The sequence below is a fragment of the Vigna unguiculata genome, chromosome 10, assembly GCF_037176805.1.
Source record: "Vigna unguiculata cultivar grain cowpea cultivar isolate G323 ecotype 2 chromosome 10, ASM3717680v1, whole genome shotgun sequence".
In the NCBI taxonomy this organism is placed as follows: Eukaryota; Viridiplantae; Streptophyta; class Magnoliopsida; order Fabales; family Fabaceae; genus Vigna; species Vigna unguiculata.
This window is the reverse complement of record NC_140801.1, coordinates 33910285-33928102: the sequence shown is the minus strand read 5'-3', so window position 1 is coordinate 33928102 and position 17818 is coordinate 33910285. Positions and strand designations below refer to the sequence as shown.

Sequence of the window (17818 nt, the reverse complement as noted above, 5' to 3'; positions counted from 1 at the left end):
CATAGTGCCAATTTTCTGTCACAAACGCGTATGTTTGAACGTTGAATCCCGAGTAATGGATTACTATATTAGTAGAATTTCGTGTAGCTGGGAACCAACCTCATCAAGAATTACGTATAGTTGCAGACACAAAAAGAGCAAAAACAGTTAATATTGGGAACAACTTCGTAGGCACCATCATTCATGAACAACTTGTTGAGTGCAATCCTAGTAATTATGTCCAAGGATGCATTTTCGTGTCTTTTGTGTCGGTGTCACATGTTCCTCAAAATCGATCGTGTTCGTGTATTGTTACTATAGGTCAATATAAAACATAGTCACAAGCAAAATAGAACAACACATTTTTTTCTATGCGGTAGATTTTTAGTATAATAAATTTTGTTAAGATATACTTTATCTTGAAAATTAAAATAATTTTATAAAATAAACTTATAAAATGAAATTTACATTTACTTATATCTTAAATTTATTTATATTTAGGTGATAAATATCGAATAGTGTTTTTCTATTTGATCTCCAAGCATTATTTTTATAAATTATCCTCCGATATAAAATATTGACTTGTATTATGAATATTTAGTACAATATATCAACTGTTAGTATAACGTTTCAAAGTTTGTACTAAAAATTTAGTTTTCCTTACGCAAAGATCGTACCAATAAAGAGGATCGATCGTACTTTTAATAATACATATTTATTTTATTTTCTGGCGAAGTTGAGACAAAAAAAGGACACAGAATATACTTCATTGGTTTGATACTGAGTAACATGTCGACTTTAATTTGTTGCTTTTAAGGAACAAAATTGGTTTTCAAGGGACTCTTTGGCATGACTTTATAAACAAGATTATAAAGTCATTCATGGTCATGATTTGTATTAAAAGGGGAGGAAATAGTTGCTTTTTTGAAACTGGTATGTGAATCTTGCTGCTTCATAGGTTCTGCACTTTTTCTGTTAATTATTTTACTTATAAAATGTAAACCTACTAATTTGATGAGTTTTATAATTAATAATTTTTACTATGTTGTTGGTGATATAATAGAAAAGAAAAAGTAAACCCCACCTCGATTTATTTTCCCTTACATCTATTTATTCTTTAAGAATGCTGATTTTTTTTTATTTTTCACAATCAAGTCTAATTACTTATCTTCACACAATCATGTAAAGGATTGTTTTTATTTTTCTTTTTATCAGCAAGATCTCCTTACTTATATACTATAAAGTATCTTATATTTAATTAACATGGAACTTCTATAAAAAATAAATATTTATCACAAATATAATAATAAAAAATTAAATATTAATTTATTTATTGTAAGTAAATAAAGAAATATATGGTAATAAAGTATATTTTAAACTAAAACATAAAATAAAATGTACATTTCAAATGACAAATATCTAATATTAATAAAATAATAGATAAAAATAATATTTAATACGAAAACAATCATAAAACTTAAAAAAGAAAATATTAATGCCAATGGTAGATAAAAAAGTAATGGACCCATTCTTTAACCCACACGCATTAGGAATTATGTGTCAGCTCAACCTATGGTACGCGTGCTGCATGGTCATCTAATAAATCTTGGCACATATAATTAAAGATTAATAGCTACATTTTCATCATTTATATGATTAATGTGATCGCCATTAAATTTTTTTAATTGTAAAGATAGAAGAATTGTACAGTAATATTTGGGTTATTTGTTGTATAAAAATGGTTCCTAATATTTGTTGTTTTGTAAGAGAGAATTTATGTTCCAAGGAATAATTTGCACAGCACATTGTTTTATGTAAAACCGTGTTCTCAAAGCAATACTTCAAATCAATTGGTTCTGATTAAGAAGGTACTGTTCAAATATTCAAGAAACAACACGTAATTTGACTTTATACTGTTACTACAAGAGGAAACCTTGTCGAATTCTCAAGACAGGAATTTGACGTTTGAAAATTTTCTCATTCAAACCTCAACTTTTGTTCATGATACTTCATGTATCATGTTATTGTTCTCTTTTAGAGATATATATTGCTGATAAAAAAAAAAAAAAAAAAACTTAGTGACTGAGAAAATGCTTTTACGACAAAAAAATAAATAGTTTTAGATGAATCTTGCATGTACAAACTGTAATTGGGAAAATGTTCATCGCTACATAAAAATCTAAATTTATTTGTGATGATGATACATATGAATGAATCGTTTGTTGACTCATGTTATCATTTTTTTTCCCATGAATGACACCTTTTTGTAATTATTCATCCATTCTTTTCATTAATACTCAATCATGATTCTTTTCATTAAAAACGTATATTAATTCACATCACTATTTTCAGCCTCATGTGTAGATTCGATCAATGATTTGGTCACGCAATTAGTATATTTGAGCATTTATTCAATTTAATTACTCACCAACTGGTATGTCACAGGAAGTACAGTTAGCAATCTAAGTGAGAGCCTAAAATATTAATGTTAAATAATTTAGTTTTTTTTTTCTTGAACCTAAGAGCTTAACTTAGGAAAAATAAATGAATATAATTCATAGTGTATATGGTGAGATCCAAATACACAAGTTTGGTGATGCACAACCAAAAGGTGCATACTAATATGAAAGAGCAATGTGAAAGTTCGTTTTGTTAATTAATAACACATTGAGCATGTCGTATACGCAAGGAACACTCAAACATTTGTTGATTAAGAAATAAGTAATCAACTTAATTATAATTCTCTTTATCATCATTAAATCCAAAAAGAATTATACGTAGAATAAACAAGCACAAGCATAATTATTAACAATATATAATTAGTCAAATACAGCATGATGTGATTCAATATTTCTCAATTCATACATTTCTTTTCCTTTTCTTTTTGCGATCTAAATAATATTTGAGTCATTTTCACTAATTTTCGTTTTCAAACTGCAAGAAGTTTGCATACCACAACATCGGATCCTTCTAATAATGCTTATAGTTTATGTAACAGAATAAAAATGACTATGATTATATAACTATTCTATCATAGTTTTCATTCTTTTACTTCATATTGTATAACAAATTTAACTTACATTTTTTTATACTTGAGTGATTGATTGTATATTGGAAAAATATTATGATAATTTTAGTTGAATTGAGAATTTTGGTAACTTGGTAATGTTTTTCTCTAAATAACTAATAATGGATTAATATCAGAAATTTTAATTATATGTCAACACTAATGCACACCAGCTAATTTCTATATCTGGAAAAACATGCATCAAAATTTTGATAATATATAAATTTTTAACTTTGTGTACAAAACTGAATCTCAGTCAGCCACACCAACATTATTCATTAGTTACTTCAGTTATATGAATGAGTATATCTAGGTATTTTATTCTCTATATCTATATATAGAGAGAGGGGGAAATATTGTAGATATATACTTGAATTTTATTAATTCATTCATTTATTCAGAAATGAATCACAAATCTATATATTCCAGTATTTTCTTTTTCAAATAAGATTTCTATCTTAGTTATCTATATATGTATCCATTTCTTCTTACCTTACCTTTTTTTTTTTCCAAAGGAAAAAAAAAAGTCGATTAGCATGCGTGTTCATAACATTGATGATTATAAAACATGGTAACATGCAGCACAAATTTATCTAAGAAAAGTCATGAGTTCATACCTAAGGTTGATATAACTTTTCTCCTGCTTCAATTACACCTACCTAGCTTTCTCACGTACACATGTCAATGTCACTAACCCTTCAAGAACTCTCGTGTGCATGCAAAACCATATCAGCTAGCTGTCAAAATATCCTAATGTGGATGCAAAATACCAAATTCAGCTCCAAAATTTATCCTTAACTAGCAGATTTATTATGTTGTACTTTCGAAAATTAAGGTTTACCCTATTGTTTTCCTTTGTACGTAAAAGTATTTCAACCAAGATTACCCAGGTTCTTATACTTATGAATTTTTAAAGGTGCCGAAAAGATTTAACAATAATAATACCTAAGTTAAACTCATATCATACGAAAGACTTAACACTAACTTCAAAAAAGTAACAGAACCTTTTTCCTTACATAATATTTAACTTTTTCGTCTTTATTACTTGAATATTATATTTCTTCATTATTCTCCACCACAACCTTTAAGAATGATGAGTCTTTCAAAGAACAATCATCGAAAAAACACAAAACTAACAAAACATGAGTTCATATAAGGGATTCGCAACAAAAATCATCAACTTGATGTGAATTAATACACTTAAAATTAGACCACAATTAAGTTAACCCTACTTCTGCTGGTGTCCAAAGTAAGTATGTTGGTACATACTCCTTTCTTTTTCACTTGTACCGAAAGTGAAACTAAGGGCACTTTGTGTGAAGTGAAGCATTTCAACAAATGATCCATTAACCATAAAAGATAAAACTGTGGGTGTAAATGTATATGGAATAGCCATTATGGCGAGCATTATATTGCGGACAATGATATTGTGCCTGTTTTCAATTGTTTGTTTGTTAGGTAAATGAGAATTTGAAGCATATAGTGCTCACTATAGTTTATACATCCATCTACACCTACTACCAGATCGAGAGCCTCTTTCAAACATTGTTATATTTCTTGCGGGGACACACACTCACACACCAGATATTGGTCTTTTCTCAATCATAACACAGCTAGTGCCTACTTGTATGACCAAAAAAGAAAACCATAATTACCATTTCCCAAAGCAAAGTAACAAAAAATTATGATTCTTTGCAATGGAGGGAGAGAGTTAAGAAAACCACAAGAATACCATAAAGTTAATTTTTTTTTTCTAAGAAATTTTTACTAAGAACAAATCTCTATCATCAAGCTTTGTTTCATGGAAGAGAAAACACACTATTTGCCTACTTGGCTTCCTAACTACTAACTACATATCTTGCCTTTTTCTTGGTGCCCACTATATTTGTATTTTCTTGTGAACAATCCAACACTAACCTCTTCAAATGTGTGGAGATCATGGAACTGAATAAAGTCTTCAATTCTTCATCTTCATCTTCATCTTCATCACATTTCTTGCCTCTCTAGCTTGTTTAGCAAAGCTGTGATTAAAGCATCCCTTTTCTCAGCCCTAGCTTCTTCTCTGATCCTTCTTTGTTCCTCTCTTTCTCTCCATCTTTCTTCCATCATTATCCTCTCATTCTCCAACACTTCCATGGCTTGCCTCCACTCCATCTCCTTCAACCTCCTCTCGTTTTCCCTTGCCTCAAATGCTTCCATCCACTGTGCTTCTATCTGCATCTGTTGCCTCATGAACTCCTCCAGAATCTCTTTCAAACTGTTCAAACTACCACCACCACCACCACTTCCTGCTATCTTTGCCTTTTTCTTCTTTCTTCCACCACCAGCTTCTGCACTCTCTTCATTGCCATCTTCTTCTTCATCGGATGAAAGCTGCGTCCCCTTGTTCTTCTTTGACCCACCCTCAGCTTCAGCCCACAGCATTCTCTGCATCCTTGCCGTGAAAATCGCATTGAACTCATTGTAAAATGGGAATTGCTGCCTCGTCGCTTCTTGCTCCATTGTTTCAAACCCCTTCACGTCTCAAAAACGAAGATATATACCATTTAGTTTATGTGAAAATAAACCTTACAACAACTAACACCAGTTAGAACTTATTCAAACACCCTTCACAACTATTTTATTGAAATCTGTTAAGCTCGTGTTAGTTTTTAATAAATTCCCATCTTTATCACGAGAGAAAAAATGTTAATTTAATATAGTTCTTGTGACACCCAGAAAACTATAAGCATTTTACTACAGTTATTTTCCTTTGAGTCAACAGTTAAAATGAGTTTAAACTCACCAAGTATCTGAATAACAACACCTAAATCTTCAAATTTTCAGAAGTACCATGAAGCTGATATATGTATATATATGTATATGTATAAATATAGGCAAGATTTGAAGTATTTAGACTCTTATTAATCTGTGTAAGACATGGATTTTTTATGCTTTCTTGTATGAGTTAGATGAATGAAGAAATATACCTTGTAGCGAGTAACGAGGTTTTTCCACTTGCACTTGCACTGCTCTGCACTTCTATGGTAACCCTTTTCCTTCATTCTCGTTGAGATCACCTCCCATAACTGCTTGTTCCTCTTAGTCTCCATGAAAGTCTGATCCAGCTCTGCACGAATCACGAGAAACTCCTTAGTCTCTTGGATACTCCATTGGGGAAACCTATCAGACGCATCCACGTTGGCACTCGTATTCTGAGGCGGAAGCCTTTGTTGCTGTGGTTGTTGTTGTTGCCCATGGTGGCGATGGAGATGATGACCCTCCATTCAAATCGAAGAAAAGTGCGTGACTTGATCGAATCCAAGTTATATTCTAGAAAGAATTGAAGAAGCAATCGTTGTTACCCCTCTGATCACACAGAAAAAAGATGGATTTTTCTTTGGGAAGAGAGAGAGAGAGAGAGAAAAGAAGAGAAAAGAAAGGGTTATATATGGGGTGGTGGGAACACGAGACGAGACAGTTGTGTTGTAAATCGCGTTTAAGAGGAAAAAGAGAGATTTGCTTTGCTCGACATGTTTCTTTTTTTTTTTCTAGCTCTGTTACGGTTAATTAGTTCACATAATTTCATAACACAGTTATTAAATATTAATCAACGTGATATGCTGTTTATTTTGAACAACTAAAAAAGTTTGGCAACATTACTTAATATGTTTGTTTAAGAACAGTCAAACTCTGAAAATATAGTATTTGAGAAAGAAAAGAAAAAGAGAATTACAACAGTCATGGTTTATTTTTTGTGTTCCTATTTCAGATAATAAAACAACAAACATATGTAGTTTAATATTCCTTTCGGAAAATACAAAGTACAAAATAAAACAACGTGTCGTAATGCAAATAAGGCTCCTAATAACATGTCTGATGAAAAGGTAGATTCGAAGTAAATTAATATTTTCTTAAAAGTTGCAAAAAATTTATAATTAATCTAATCTAACATATATAATCTAATATAATCACACCCGTTTAGATGTTTTTCCAGTTATATTATATAGCATTTTATTTAAACACATCCTCTTTCAATTATGGTGATGAATTGATAATGATGAAAATCCAAAGTGACCCTCTCGTGGGACATGTTTTGGATATAAAATAACGCTTATCCACTTTCATATTTGGACGAGCAACCTTGGATTATTTTTAATATTACAAAATTTGGTTTCCCACTTATTATATATATTTAAAAGATTAAATATTTATATATATTTTTGTGAGAGAGGTTCACAGTTGCTAAACGGAGTGTGATCTGTCTACGCGGAAACGTTGATTTGTGTGTGTGATGGAGTAATTTGTCTGGGCTTCGTTCCCATTGCGTCTACGTATCGTCACGCTGACCAGTGGAGCCACATTTATTCTGTATGACCATGACCACATTACTTTCGTGCTAAGCTATTCTTTCTTTTTCTGAGTTTATTTCTCATTCCTCATCTATAATAGTTTATATCTCATATAATATAATAGTCTCACATTTTTAGCAGTAGTGGATAAAAATAATTTAAATATGTTTTTCTTTTTAATATTTTGAAACATATTTTAAAATAAAATTATAATAAAATTTCTAATTTTATAATAAATAATATTTCTAATACGATGATCACTTTTAAGGGTTAAGTATATTTCTAGTCTTTGTACTTTTATGTCAAATTGGAATTTGTTTCGGGTGTAGGGACCAAGCACTTACAATCAACACTTAAATTACCTTTTTTCTCCTCTTGTCTGACGTCCTCCTTAACGAGCTTATACAGTTCTTTCTCTTGCCGCTCGGTCGTCCAGTCAAGCTCTTCTTGGATCCGCCCACAGTTAACATCCAGGTCCTGCATTTTCCTCCGTAGCTCGGCTCTCCTCTCGTTCGGCTGGTCGGGCGATCGGGGTACCTGTCTAAAAGGCTTTGATGCTTAAGTCAGTTTAAGACTGATCGGTAGGTAGCAGTAAATGTTGTAATAAAATGCGAGTTGAAGGTGCTTACCAACCTACCTTGGGCTTCTATTTATAGTTTTTGGTTTGGGCTTGTGATTAGGGTTTCTTAATCATGGCCCAATTGCGTTTTAAACCTGATTATTGATCCCGGTTTTGGTGTGGCCGCCCGACCGATGGGTCGTGCATCCTGTCGGTTGTCTTCATAAATGAGGGTCCACCTGACCGATGGTCCTTGGTCCGCCTGACCGATGGTCCGGTGGTCCGGCGGTAGGCCATACTATACACAAGCCCTCCAAGCCTTGAGCAATGTTAGAGATGAAGCGAAAAGGGTTTATCAAAAAGCCCGATCGAGGCACAGTGAAATGATAGGATTCTTTGTTGATGACGATCAACTTACGTGTTTGCCTCACTTTGGTTATTTATTTGTTAATCAGCTCGCGTAGGGGCATTCGTTTTGACAACACATGTCACTTATACCCTATCGGGCTTCCGTTCGACCGCTTGGGTCGGTTCTGTTCACATGGGGCTTTCAGAAAGCTCATCCCTTGATCGAACAAGCTTGGTTTGGATCCCGTAGGGAGCCTCGGTCGGCCCATCGGCATTGAAAAGTTATTTTTAGCTAAGTTAGTGGAAAGCCCTATAGGGGCGTTCCTCTTGACAACGCGTGTCACTTACACCCTATCGGGGTTTCGTTTGACCGCTTGGGTCGGTCCTGTTCGAACGAGGCTTTCGAGGAAGCTCGCCCTTTGATCGAACAGGCTTGGTTCGGGTCCCGTAGGGAGCCTCAGTCGGCCTAGCGGCCCATCGACCCATCCGCATTGAAAAGCTATTTTTAGCTAAGTTAGTGGAAAGCCCTGTAGGGGCGTTCCTCTTGACAACGCGTGTCACTTACACCCTATCGGGGTTTCGTTTGACCGCTTGGGTCGGTCCTGTTCGAACGGGGCTTTCGAGGAAGCTCGCCCTTTGATCGAACAGGCTTGGTTCGGGTCCTGTAGGGAGCCTCGGTCGGCCTAGCGGCCCATCGGCATTGGAAAGCTATTTTTAGCTAAGTTAGTGGAATGCCCTGTAGGGGCGTTCCTTTTGACAACGCGTGTCACTTATACCCTATCGGGGTTTCGTTTGACCGCTTGGGTCGGTCTTGTTCGAACGGGGCTTTCGAGGAAACTCGCCCTTTGATCGAACAGGCTTGGTTCGGGTCCCGTAGGGAGCCTCGGTCGGCCTAGTGGCCCATCGGCCCATCGGCATTGAAAAGCTATTTTTAGCTAAGTTAGTGGAATGCCCTGTAAGGGCGTTCCTTTTGACAGCGCGTGTCACTTATACCCTATCGGGGTTTCGTTTGACCGCTTGGGTCGGTCTTGTTCGAACGGGGCTTTCTAGGAAACTCGCCCTTTGATCGAACAGGCTTGGTTCGGGTCCCGTAAGGAGCCTCGGTCGGCCTAGCGGCCCATCGGCCCATCGGCATTGAAAAGCTATTTTTAGCTAAGTTAGTGGAATGCCCTGTAAGGGCGTTCCTTTTGACAGCACGTGTCACTTATACCCTATCGGGGTTTCGTTTGACCGCTTGGGTCGGTGCTGTTCGAACGGGGCTTTCGAGAAAGCTCGCCCTTTGATCGAACAGGCTTGGTTCGGGTCCCGTAGGGAGCCTCGGTCGGCCTATTGGCCTATCTTCCATCCTCTGCTGCAAAGCGCTGATCATCGCCCTGGTGTCAACTTTATCGTCGGCCATTCCTCCTACTTCTAGCGCCAGGCTTAGTTTGGGTCCCGTAGGGATCCCCGGTCGGCCTATCGGCCCATCTTCTATCCTCTGCTGCAAAGCACTGATCATTGCCCTGGTGTCAACTTGATCATCGGCCATCCTCCTTCGTCAGCGTTACTGGTCCTATTTCTTGTGGTCACCATAAGGGTATAAGGTCTATAGATGACTGCTCGGCCTATCGGCCCATCACTGCTCGACCCCACGGTGGGTGCCAAAATGTTTCAGGTGTAGGGACCAAGCACCTACAATCAACACTTAAATTACCTTTTTCCTCCTCTTGTTTGACGTCCTCCTTAACGAGCTTATACAGTTCTTTCTCTTGCCGCTCGGTCGTCCAGTCAAGCTCTTCTCGGATCCGCCCACAGTTAACATCCAGGTCCTGCATTTCCCTCCGTAGCTCGGCTCTCCTCCCGTTCGGCTGCTCGGGTGATCGGGGTACCTGTTTAAAAGGCTTCGATGCTTAAGTCAGTTTAAGACCGATCGGTAGGTAGCAGTAAATGCTGTAATAAAATACGAGTTGAAGGTGCTTACCAACCTACCTTGGGCTTCTATTTATAGTTTTTGGTTTGGGCCTGTGATTAGGGTTTCTTAATCATGGCCCAATTGCGTTTTAAACCTAATTATTGATCCCGATTTTGGTGTGGCCGCCCGACCGATGGGTCGTGCATCCTGTCGGTTGTCTTCATAAATGAGGGTCCACCTGACCGATGGTCCTTGGTCCGCCTGACCGATGGTCCGGTGGTCCGGCGGTAGGCCATACTATACAGAATTTATCTATAACAATATATAAAGAGGATTTCCTCTATTGTGTCCACATTTTAAAATACCAATTTTATCCTTTAAAATATAATTATTTATAAAAAATTTTAAAATTGACCATTACTTTTACAAAATTTTTTATAAAATCGTTTATCTCTGTTCTTCTCTTTTTCTCTATTTATCAACAGTTATTCTCTCACCTTTTCTAATATATTTTACTTTATTTTTAATAAATATAATTTTATTTTATATATTATAACTTAATAACATTACATTATCATCACCTACTAATATAATATCATGTATATTTAAAAAAAATGGTACACACAGGTGCGACAGCATGTGTGTACGCTAGTATACTTTTAAAAGTTTATATAAAAAACATTCTTATACTTTTGAAATGTTAGGAATATATCATCCATTTTGAATGGTGTTAAGTTAAATGGTGTTAAGTTTATGAGGACTTGTATAATGGAGAAGATGACGTGGATATTTTTTTTATTTTACATGTGTGGTTTACATTTTAAAATAACAAATGACATGTAAATTTGAATCACATTCTTCTCACAGTTGTTTTCTTATTGTTGGACTCTACGAACTAGGTCGTGGTGTGGTGTGTTTTCACATTGTTCACCAATGCACAAGCATACCACAAATCTATGTGAAGTGTGATTGCGATTGCAAGTGCAAGGGTGAGTCACTTGAGCACATATCGTCAAATTGCTAATTAAGGTATTCACTTGTGATAAGAAAGGTATGTTTTTTAGGGTTGTTTGAATTTTTGAAGGAAAAATTGGAGAATTGTTGTTATTTGAGTTCATGTGAATATTGTTTTGCTATATTTTGATTAGCATGTGACCTTAGAGTCATCAATATGAGTCTATGTAGACTAGTGATCATAATGGTATGATCTGATCATTCTTATGATGCTTCTATGTGTATATAAAACATCCTATGGAGTGTAAGGTGCTTTGGTGTGTTAGGAGTTGTTAGAACTGTCTTATAGGTGAGGGAAGCTAATTTTATTTCTTTTACATTTGGTTGTTATTCAAATTGTTGACCGTAAATGGAATGTGATAAAACTTTGAGTTTGAATTATTGCTTGCTTCAATCTTGTTGATTTGTGTTGTTGAATTTGTTATAAATATGTGTATGTAATATGTGCTCAAATATGTTATGGTGATTTGTTGGTTGTTTTTCATGTTAAGTGAATGAGAGAGTTCCAGATTAAATAATTGAACCAATTGGTATTAGTTAATAAGTGTTTCTGAAATAGCTAAAAATAAGAAAAGGGTGAAAAGTACCAATTTAAGCAGTTGAGCAAGTAAAACTTTGCCATTCATAAATTTGCTATCATGGCACTAGGCATGACTAGGGGGTGTTGGGTGTCAATATAAAAATTTAAGTTAGAGAGCAAGTTTTATGTAGGGCGTTGGGCGGTGGTTTCTATTGTTGGGCGTGCTTGTTCTAGGGGTTCCAATTGCCTCTAACATTAGGAATTTGTTTGCACTATTGGGCGTTCTCATCATAGAAAGCTCTAGGGGTCACCAGCACTAGGCACCAACCTAGGTTGTTGGGTGATCGATGGAAAGTGAGCCATTGTGATGTCAATGCTAGGCACGCCTTAGGTATCACTAAGTGCTAGTATCACCGAGCGCAAGTCTCTGCTACTGGTTCTGTTTCATATTTTTCTAGTTTTGATTACAGATATTATTGGTTTCCAAAGATTTTTAGAAAAGGTATGAGTGGATATAATGCAAGAAATTCAATAAGAGGAAATTCCACTAGTTGTGATTCTTTATAGTATGCATTGTAGTATGGATTTATGAATAGAACTATCTTGACACTTTACTAACCATCCACACTCATGTAGAGTATAATGGGTTAGGTGGTGAGAGTACTAAGAGGTCATAGTCTTTGAACGGTTCTAGGGTTCTCATGATGATGGGAGGACTAACCTTATGTGTGGTAGGGTAAAACTCATTGGCAATGACTCTACAGAGCAGTAAAGGTCACTACAAGTGTCTATCTCCGATGAATCCAAACTCAATGCATATATTCGGATAATTGAATCTAGAATATCTTTAATTGTTTGTAATTGTATGTCTTTGTAAATTCTTGGTAGGATAATATAAGCTAAATTAAGGATATATGATGACTATTTTGCATATTAGGTTACTCTCTTATTTTGTTGTTGCGTTTTATGGTTGTTTTCTTTGGCAATGATCACTTTCATTGGTGTGAGTAGATAAAAAAATAAGTGTTGAGCTACCTTAAGGAAATGAAGTAGTTGTCAAGTTCTTAGACTAGAGTCTCTTCTTTTTGTAGTATCTTTTGAGAAAATTTATATTATTCATTTCAATTCTTTAGTTTTCTTGAGTTGTATATATGTACAGGTCATGTTACTATGGTTATGTTTTAGATAATTGTAAAAGTATATTCTATTCGATGAATTATTTGTTTTTTATTATTGACTATTTGATGTTTTATTTTAGTAGTATTATTTTATTAAATTTTGATCTTACATATTAATATTAAAATCATTTGTAGATTCTATATTGATAAAATTTAAAGATAATTTTTAAAAAAATCATTAAACAAAAGTAGTTAAATTATAAATGAGCTAAAAAATGAAACTCAAACTTAATATATATTGTTTTAACAAGTTAAATTCAAGTTTTTAATTAAATAAGTTAAATTTGAGACATCAACTTTTTTTATAAGCGAAATTGAATAATCGAAATTAATTCGGTTTTGTTTATCCAATCATATACTATTGGAATTGGCCATATAATATATGATCATGTGTGAATAGAAAAGTATATACCAAAAATATGTGATTGGATACACGTATTAATATAAAAGTCATGTCTCAAGGAAAACAGCTTTATGATCTTATTGGGTTAAGAATGATCAAATTGTAATTTAAAATGCTATAAAAAATATTATTTTTCATAATTATAATTTTTTTTGAACCAATAATTAAAATTGGTCTTGAAGACAGTACAAATACGATACTAAATAAAAAGTATTGGATTTTTGTTTTGGGAAAGTATCTTGTGAGAAGGACTCCTCATTGAAACGCATTATGAGAAATTTATGACCACAGTGGGTCCACACGAAAACCATGTTTAATCATAACCAACATAATCGTATGTGACAAACATAACAGTCGGCAATGTAAACTAAAATATGAAAAATTACTCACTATTTCTTTTAGTTATTATGAAAAGGTTTAACAGGTATTTGATCTCCATATCACAAAAGTTTATTTAATATGATTTTTTAATTTTATATCAAAAATTAATATAATGTTTTCTATTATATTCATGTAGATATTGTTGAGTGAGTATATAAGTATGTTATGATAAATTTAATAGTTTTATATTATTTTAAACAAAGATTCAAGATAATTTAAATATTTTTAATTCTTTTAAACGTTTTGCAAGGAAAAATTATAATAGTTTTAAATTTTAGAATAGATAATAAATCGAATATTATGATTAATCTTGACTGGATTGATTTAAAAAAAAAGGATTCTAAACGCAGAACTCATTGTGTCAAAAAAAAATTGAAACCTTATTCATTTGAACTTCTATAAAGAGATGAATTTTCATTCCCTTTAAATTTCGACCGAGAATATTATTTCAATATATTTAATATTCTCGTATCATGATAACTTAAATACATATTTCTTCTTTAACATTTAAAAATTTAAAAATAAAACTTTAAACTCCAAAATAAATAATATATTTTAAATAATTTTATTAACCTAACAATATTATTTCTATCTTGGAGTCAAAACTAGATGATAATATAAATCATTAAATGACATTACAAAAATTCAAGAATTTTTTATTTTTAAATTCTTCTTATATAATCAACATTAATATAACAAAAATAACTACATTCATCTCATATAACCCTTACCCTCAACATAAATATAACAAAAATAACTACATTAACTTTTTTAAACAATAATTACATTAAATAAATCTCACAGAAATGAAAAAAAAAATCATTTAACCTCTTATGAAAAAGAAGATTTACTTATGTCTGAAAGAATCAGAAACTCTTTTAGAATTATTTGTTGCATGACATATTAAGAAAATAAGGAATAAAAGCTGCAAAAGTTGATTTGATGCGTGTTGTTTGTGTTACTTAGGTGACGTGAGAGAGTGAGAGAGAGAAAAGGAGTTTGTACTGTGTTGTTGAAGTTGCATCTCCCAGATTTATCAAACATTGCATTGCACTTTCATGGATTTATGGAACCTGGCAAATGCACGACTTTCGAAATGCAGCAGAAGAAGAGTTATAGTTTCTTTTTCTTTTTCAGTACGCCAACAACAATCAATGCATTCAGTAATCCTTTTTTCTATTAAATTCTTTTATATTCTCATATAATGTCAATCTAGTATATAGTTTTATTATTATAATCATTCTTTTACGTTTTTGTATATTATTTTCAATTTTAATTTTTTTAAGTTATCTATTTTTAAATTAATTTCGTACTGTTTCCTCATATAATTAATATTATAATAGTTTTTAAAATTTCATCATGTTATCAAAATGTTACTACAATTATAAATAATATAAATAAACAAAATGATATTTTATCAATCAAAAACATAAAATAATATGTGATTACACTAACTTAATCTAGTGTTGAATTGTATGTTAGTAAGGTCGAATAGAGTCAAAACATGCATCATAATCTATTATGGTACGTTGATATGGTATATATGTATTATGTGAATGTATTTATTTTCAAGAAGAAAATATTGTATTAAGACTATTGTAGAATGTGTGTAAGGCCCATTAAAGTTGCCCTATTATTTTCTGCCCTAAAGTAAAGGGTTGTCCCTTATAATTGGGCCTAGGGCGGGCCCAATTGATAAAACATTTTTAGGTTGCCCTAACTTACACTTTCCACACTTGTAGAAAACTCAACAGCCGTCACCTTTCCTTCCCGTTCTGCTAAGGTTTGTCCTAAGGTCCACGTTGAGCTAACTCCAAACCCAGTTCCTACTCCGCGTAAGTACCCCTTCCTAGCTCGTATGATTTCCATTGTTTTCCTTGGCATTTTTCTAGTTAGGGCTTCGTAACGACCCACCCTTGGTTCTGTTTCTCTATTGTTTTTAGCTCTCTAGTTCATACATAGAGCTGTAGTGCTCGCTGTAGTGCCGTCGAGGTCTCCGCTAACTTTTTCCAGGTAGGGAAGCTCTAGCTCACTCTCGTGTTTCGTTTCTGTCTTGTCATGTAACTATTGTTTTGAGGTCATGTGAATGGTTTGATGTTGTAATAACTGTGAATGTATGAATATCCGTGGTTTGGACTGGCGTGGGTAACTGTTGCAGGAAAACAGTGGCGAGACCTGCTAATCTCGCCCAAGCGAGCCCGTCTCGCCTAGGCGAGATGAACAGAGACTCGCCCAGACCCTATTACGCGAGTGGTTGCCCAGGCGACCCGTTCATTATTTTTGAGCGAGCGAGTATCTCGCCCAGGCGAGAGGGGTCTCACCTAAGCCAGATCCTGCGTGGTTTTCCTGAGCGAGCACGTCTCGCCTGAGCGAGCACGTCTCGCCTGAGCGAGACCCTTCAGCCTGAGCGAGGGGTTGGGCGAGACAGGGTGCTGTTTGGATGCTTGTTTGTTCTTGGATGATTGGTATTGGTTTAGGTATGAATGTTATGATGAGAAACATGTATATAATGGAGTATTATGTATGCTTGGCATGATTCATGAATTGTAGATGATGAGTTTGATATGAAAATTGGCATGTGAACTAAATGAGATGAGTATTATTAAAGTGGCATGATAACAAGATGAGTTGGATCTTATGTACATGGATGGATTATGATGAGTTGGAATAAGTTGGGTTTGGAAACGTGAAAGGCATTGGCTTTAAAGGTTGACATACTGGATATATCCTTGCATGGTGAATACTATTTGACTGTGTAATCATATTTTTGCTTGTGTCAGTGCATAATTCCTTGGGGTCTCTAGGTGAGACTTTCAGGGTTGTGCTTCAGTGGTCGGGACGTAATTCCATGGCCCCTGTTAGTGGGTGCCCATGGTGGTGCCCCATCTGTATAACTAGGTAAGGATTCAAGGAAAGAATCACATCCTGACACTCTAAGGAGTCAGTTAGTCTCATTTAGAGCAGACTGACTCTTGTGGTGAGAGTAGCAGGAGGCCTGAAATCCATTAAGGGCTAACCTTGTGGTGAAGGAAATTGTTTCATTATAACACTTGCAACACATAGCTCAGGGGTGAGCAGCTCGGGGGTGAGCAGAGATATCCACCACAAGTGCAAGCATCCGCTGAATCCGACCTGGTTATACGTATCCGGATGAGTTGAGTCGAGTCGTAGTGTATTGCCTGACAAGTCGTAACATGCTTGGTTGAATTGAGTGTATGATATTGTGAAATTATATATGATCGGATGGATGAAATCTTTTGTACTTTAGCTTACCCTACTTTTGTTGTTGTGTGCTCTGCTGTGTGGTACTCTCTCTTGCGATGATCATCAACTTATTGGTGTGAGCAGATGCGAGGAACACCCGTGGGCAACAGGGTGGTGATAGTTCCGCTGCATAGTCCGCATAGACTGGATCTTGTTCCTTGATGGGTTTCTTTAGGGCTTAGGCCCATGTATCATTTTTTGCTTAGTACTCTACTTCTTTTGTTAGACCTTTCAACTGTTCCGTTGGCATCGTGGTGTGCCTAGTTTTGTAGGGGTGACGTTAAAGACCCTAGGACTGTGTTGATATACTCTCTATGTGTAACGTTTCTTTAATTACGTTTATAAATTAAATGAGATGTTACAATGTGTATTGAATGAGGATTTCAGAAATAAAGTTATTGAAAATGTGCTAATATTGGACTAATAAAGAAGAAAATATCAAAAGGTAAAAGTTAATTAATGTCTCTATAATCTAGTAGAGATGCATTATAAAAAAAGAAACATATATCGTAGATGAAAGGAAATTATGTTACCATATATGAAGAGGACTTAGTTTATGAGATGTAATTCTATATGTTTAAGAGTTGATATAATACAAAACATCTGAGTCTAATTTAATACCAAAAGAATTGAATTTGAATATCAATAATCTTTTTATTTTATATATATATATATATATATATATATATATATATATAATTTTTTCCTTATAAATTTATGAATTTTATTATAAAAATATATTTAAAGAAAAAATTATAAATATACTATATATAAGTGTGTATGTTTTCAAAACAAATAATATAATATAACTGTTAAATAAGACATTACAATCACATTAAAAAAGTATTCCTTGGAAGAATAATTAAGAAATGTTTGTAAAAGA

General features: G+C 34.1%; 1 protein-coding gene across 1 annotated transcript; it reads right to left on the bottom strand.

The window, feature by feature from the left end:
* Positions 1–4580: 4580 nt before the first annotated feature.
* On the bottom strand, positions 4581–6455 carry LOC114166124 (trihelix transcription factor GT-3b-like). The gene is made up of 2 exons (XM_028050795.2): positions 6016–6455; positions 4581–5560 (listed from the first exon to the last, which is right to left on the bottom strand). The coding sequence occupies exons 1-2, from the start codon at positions 6310–6312 to the stop codon at positions 5033–5035; spliced, it is 825 nt and encodes a 274-aa protein (XP_027906596.1). The 5' UTR covers positions 6313–6455; the 3' UTR covers positions 4581–5032.
* Positions 6456–17818: the final 11363 nt, after the last annotated feature.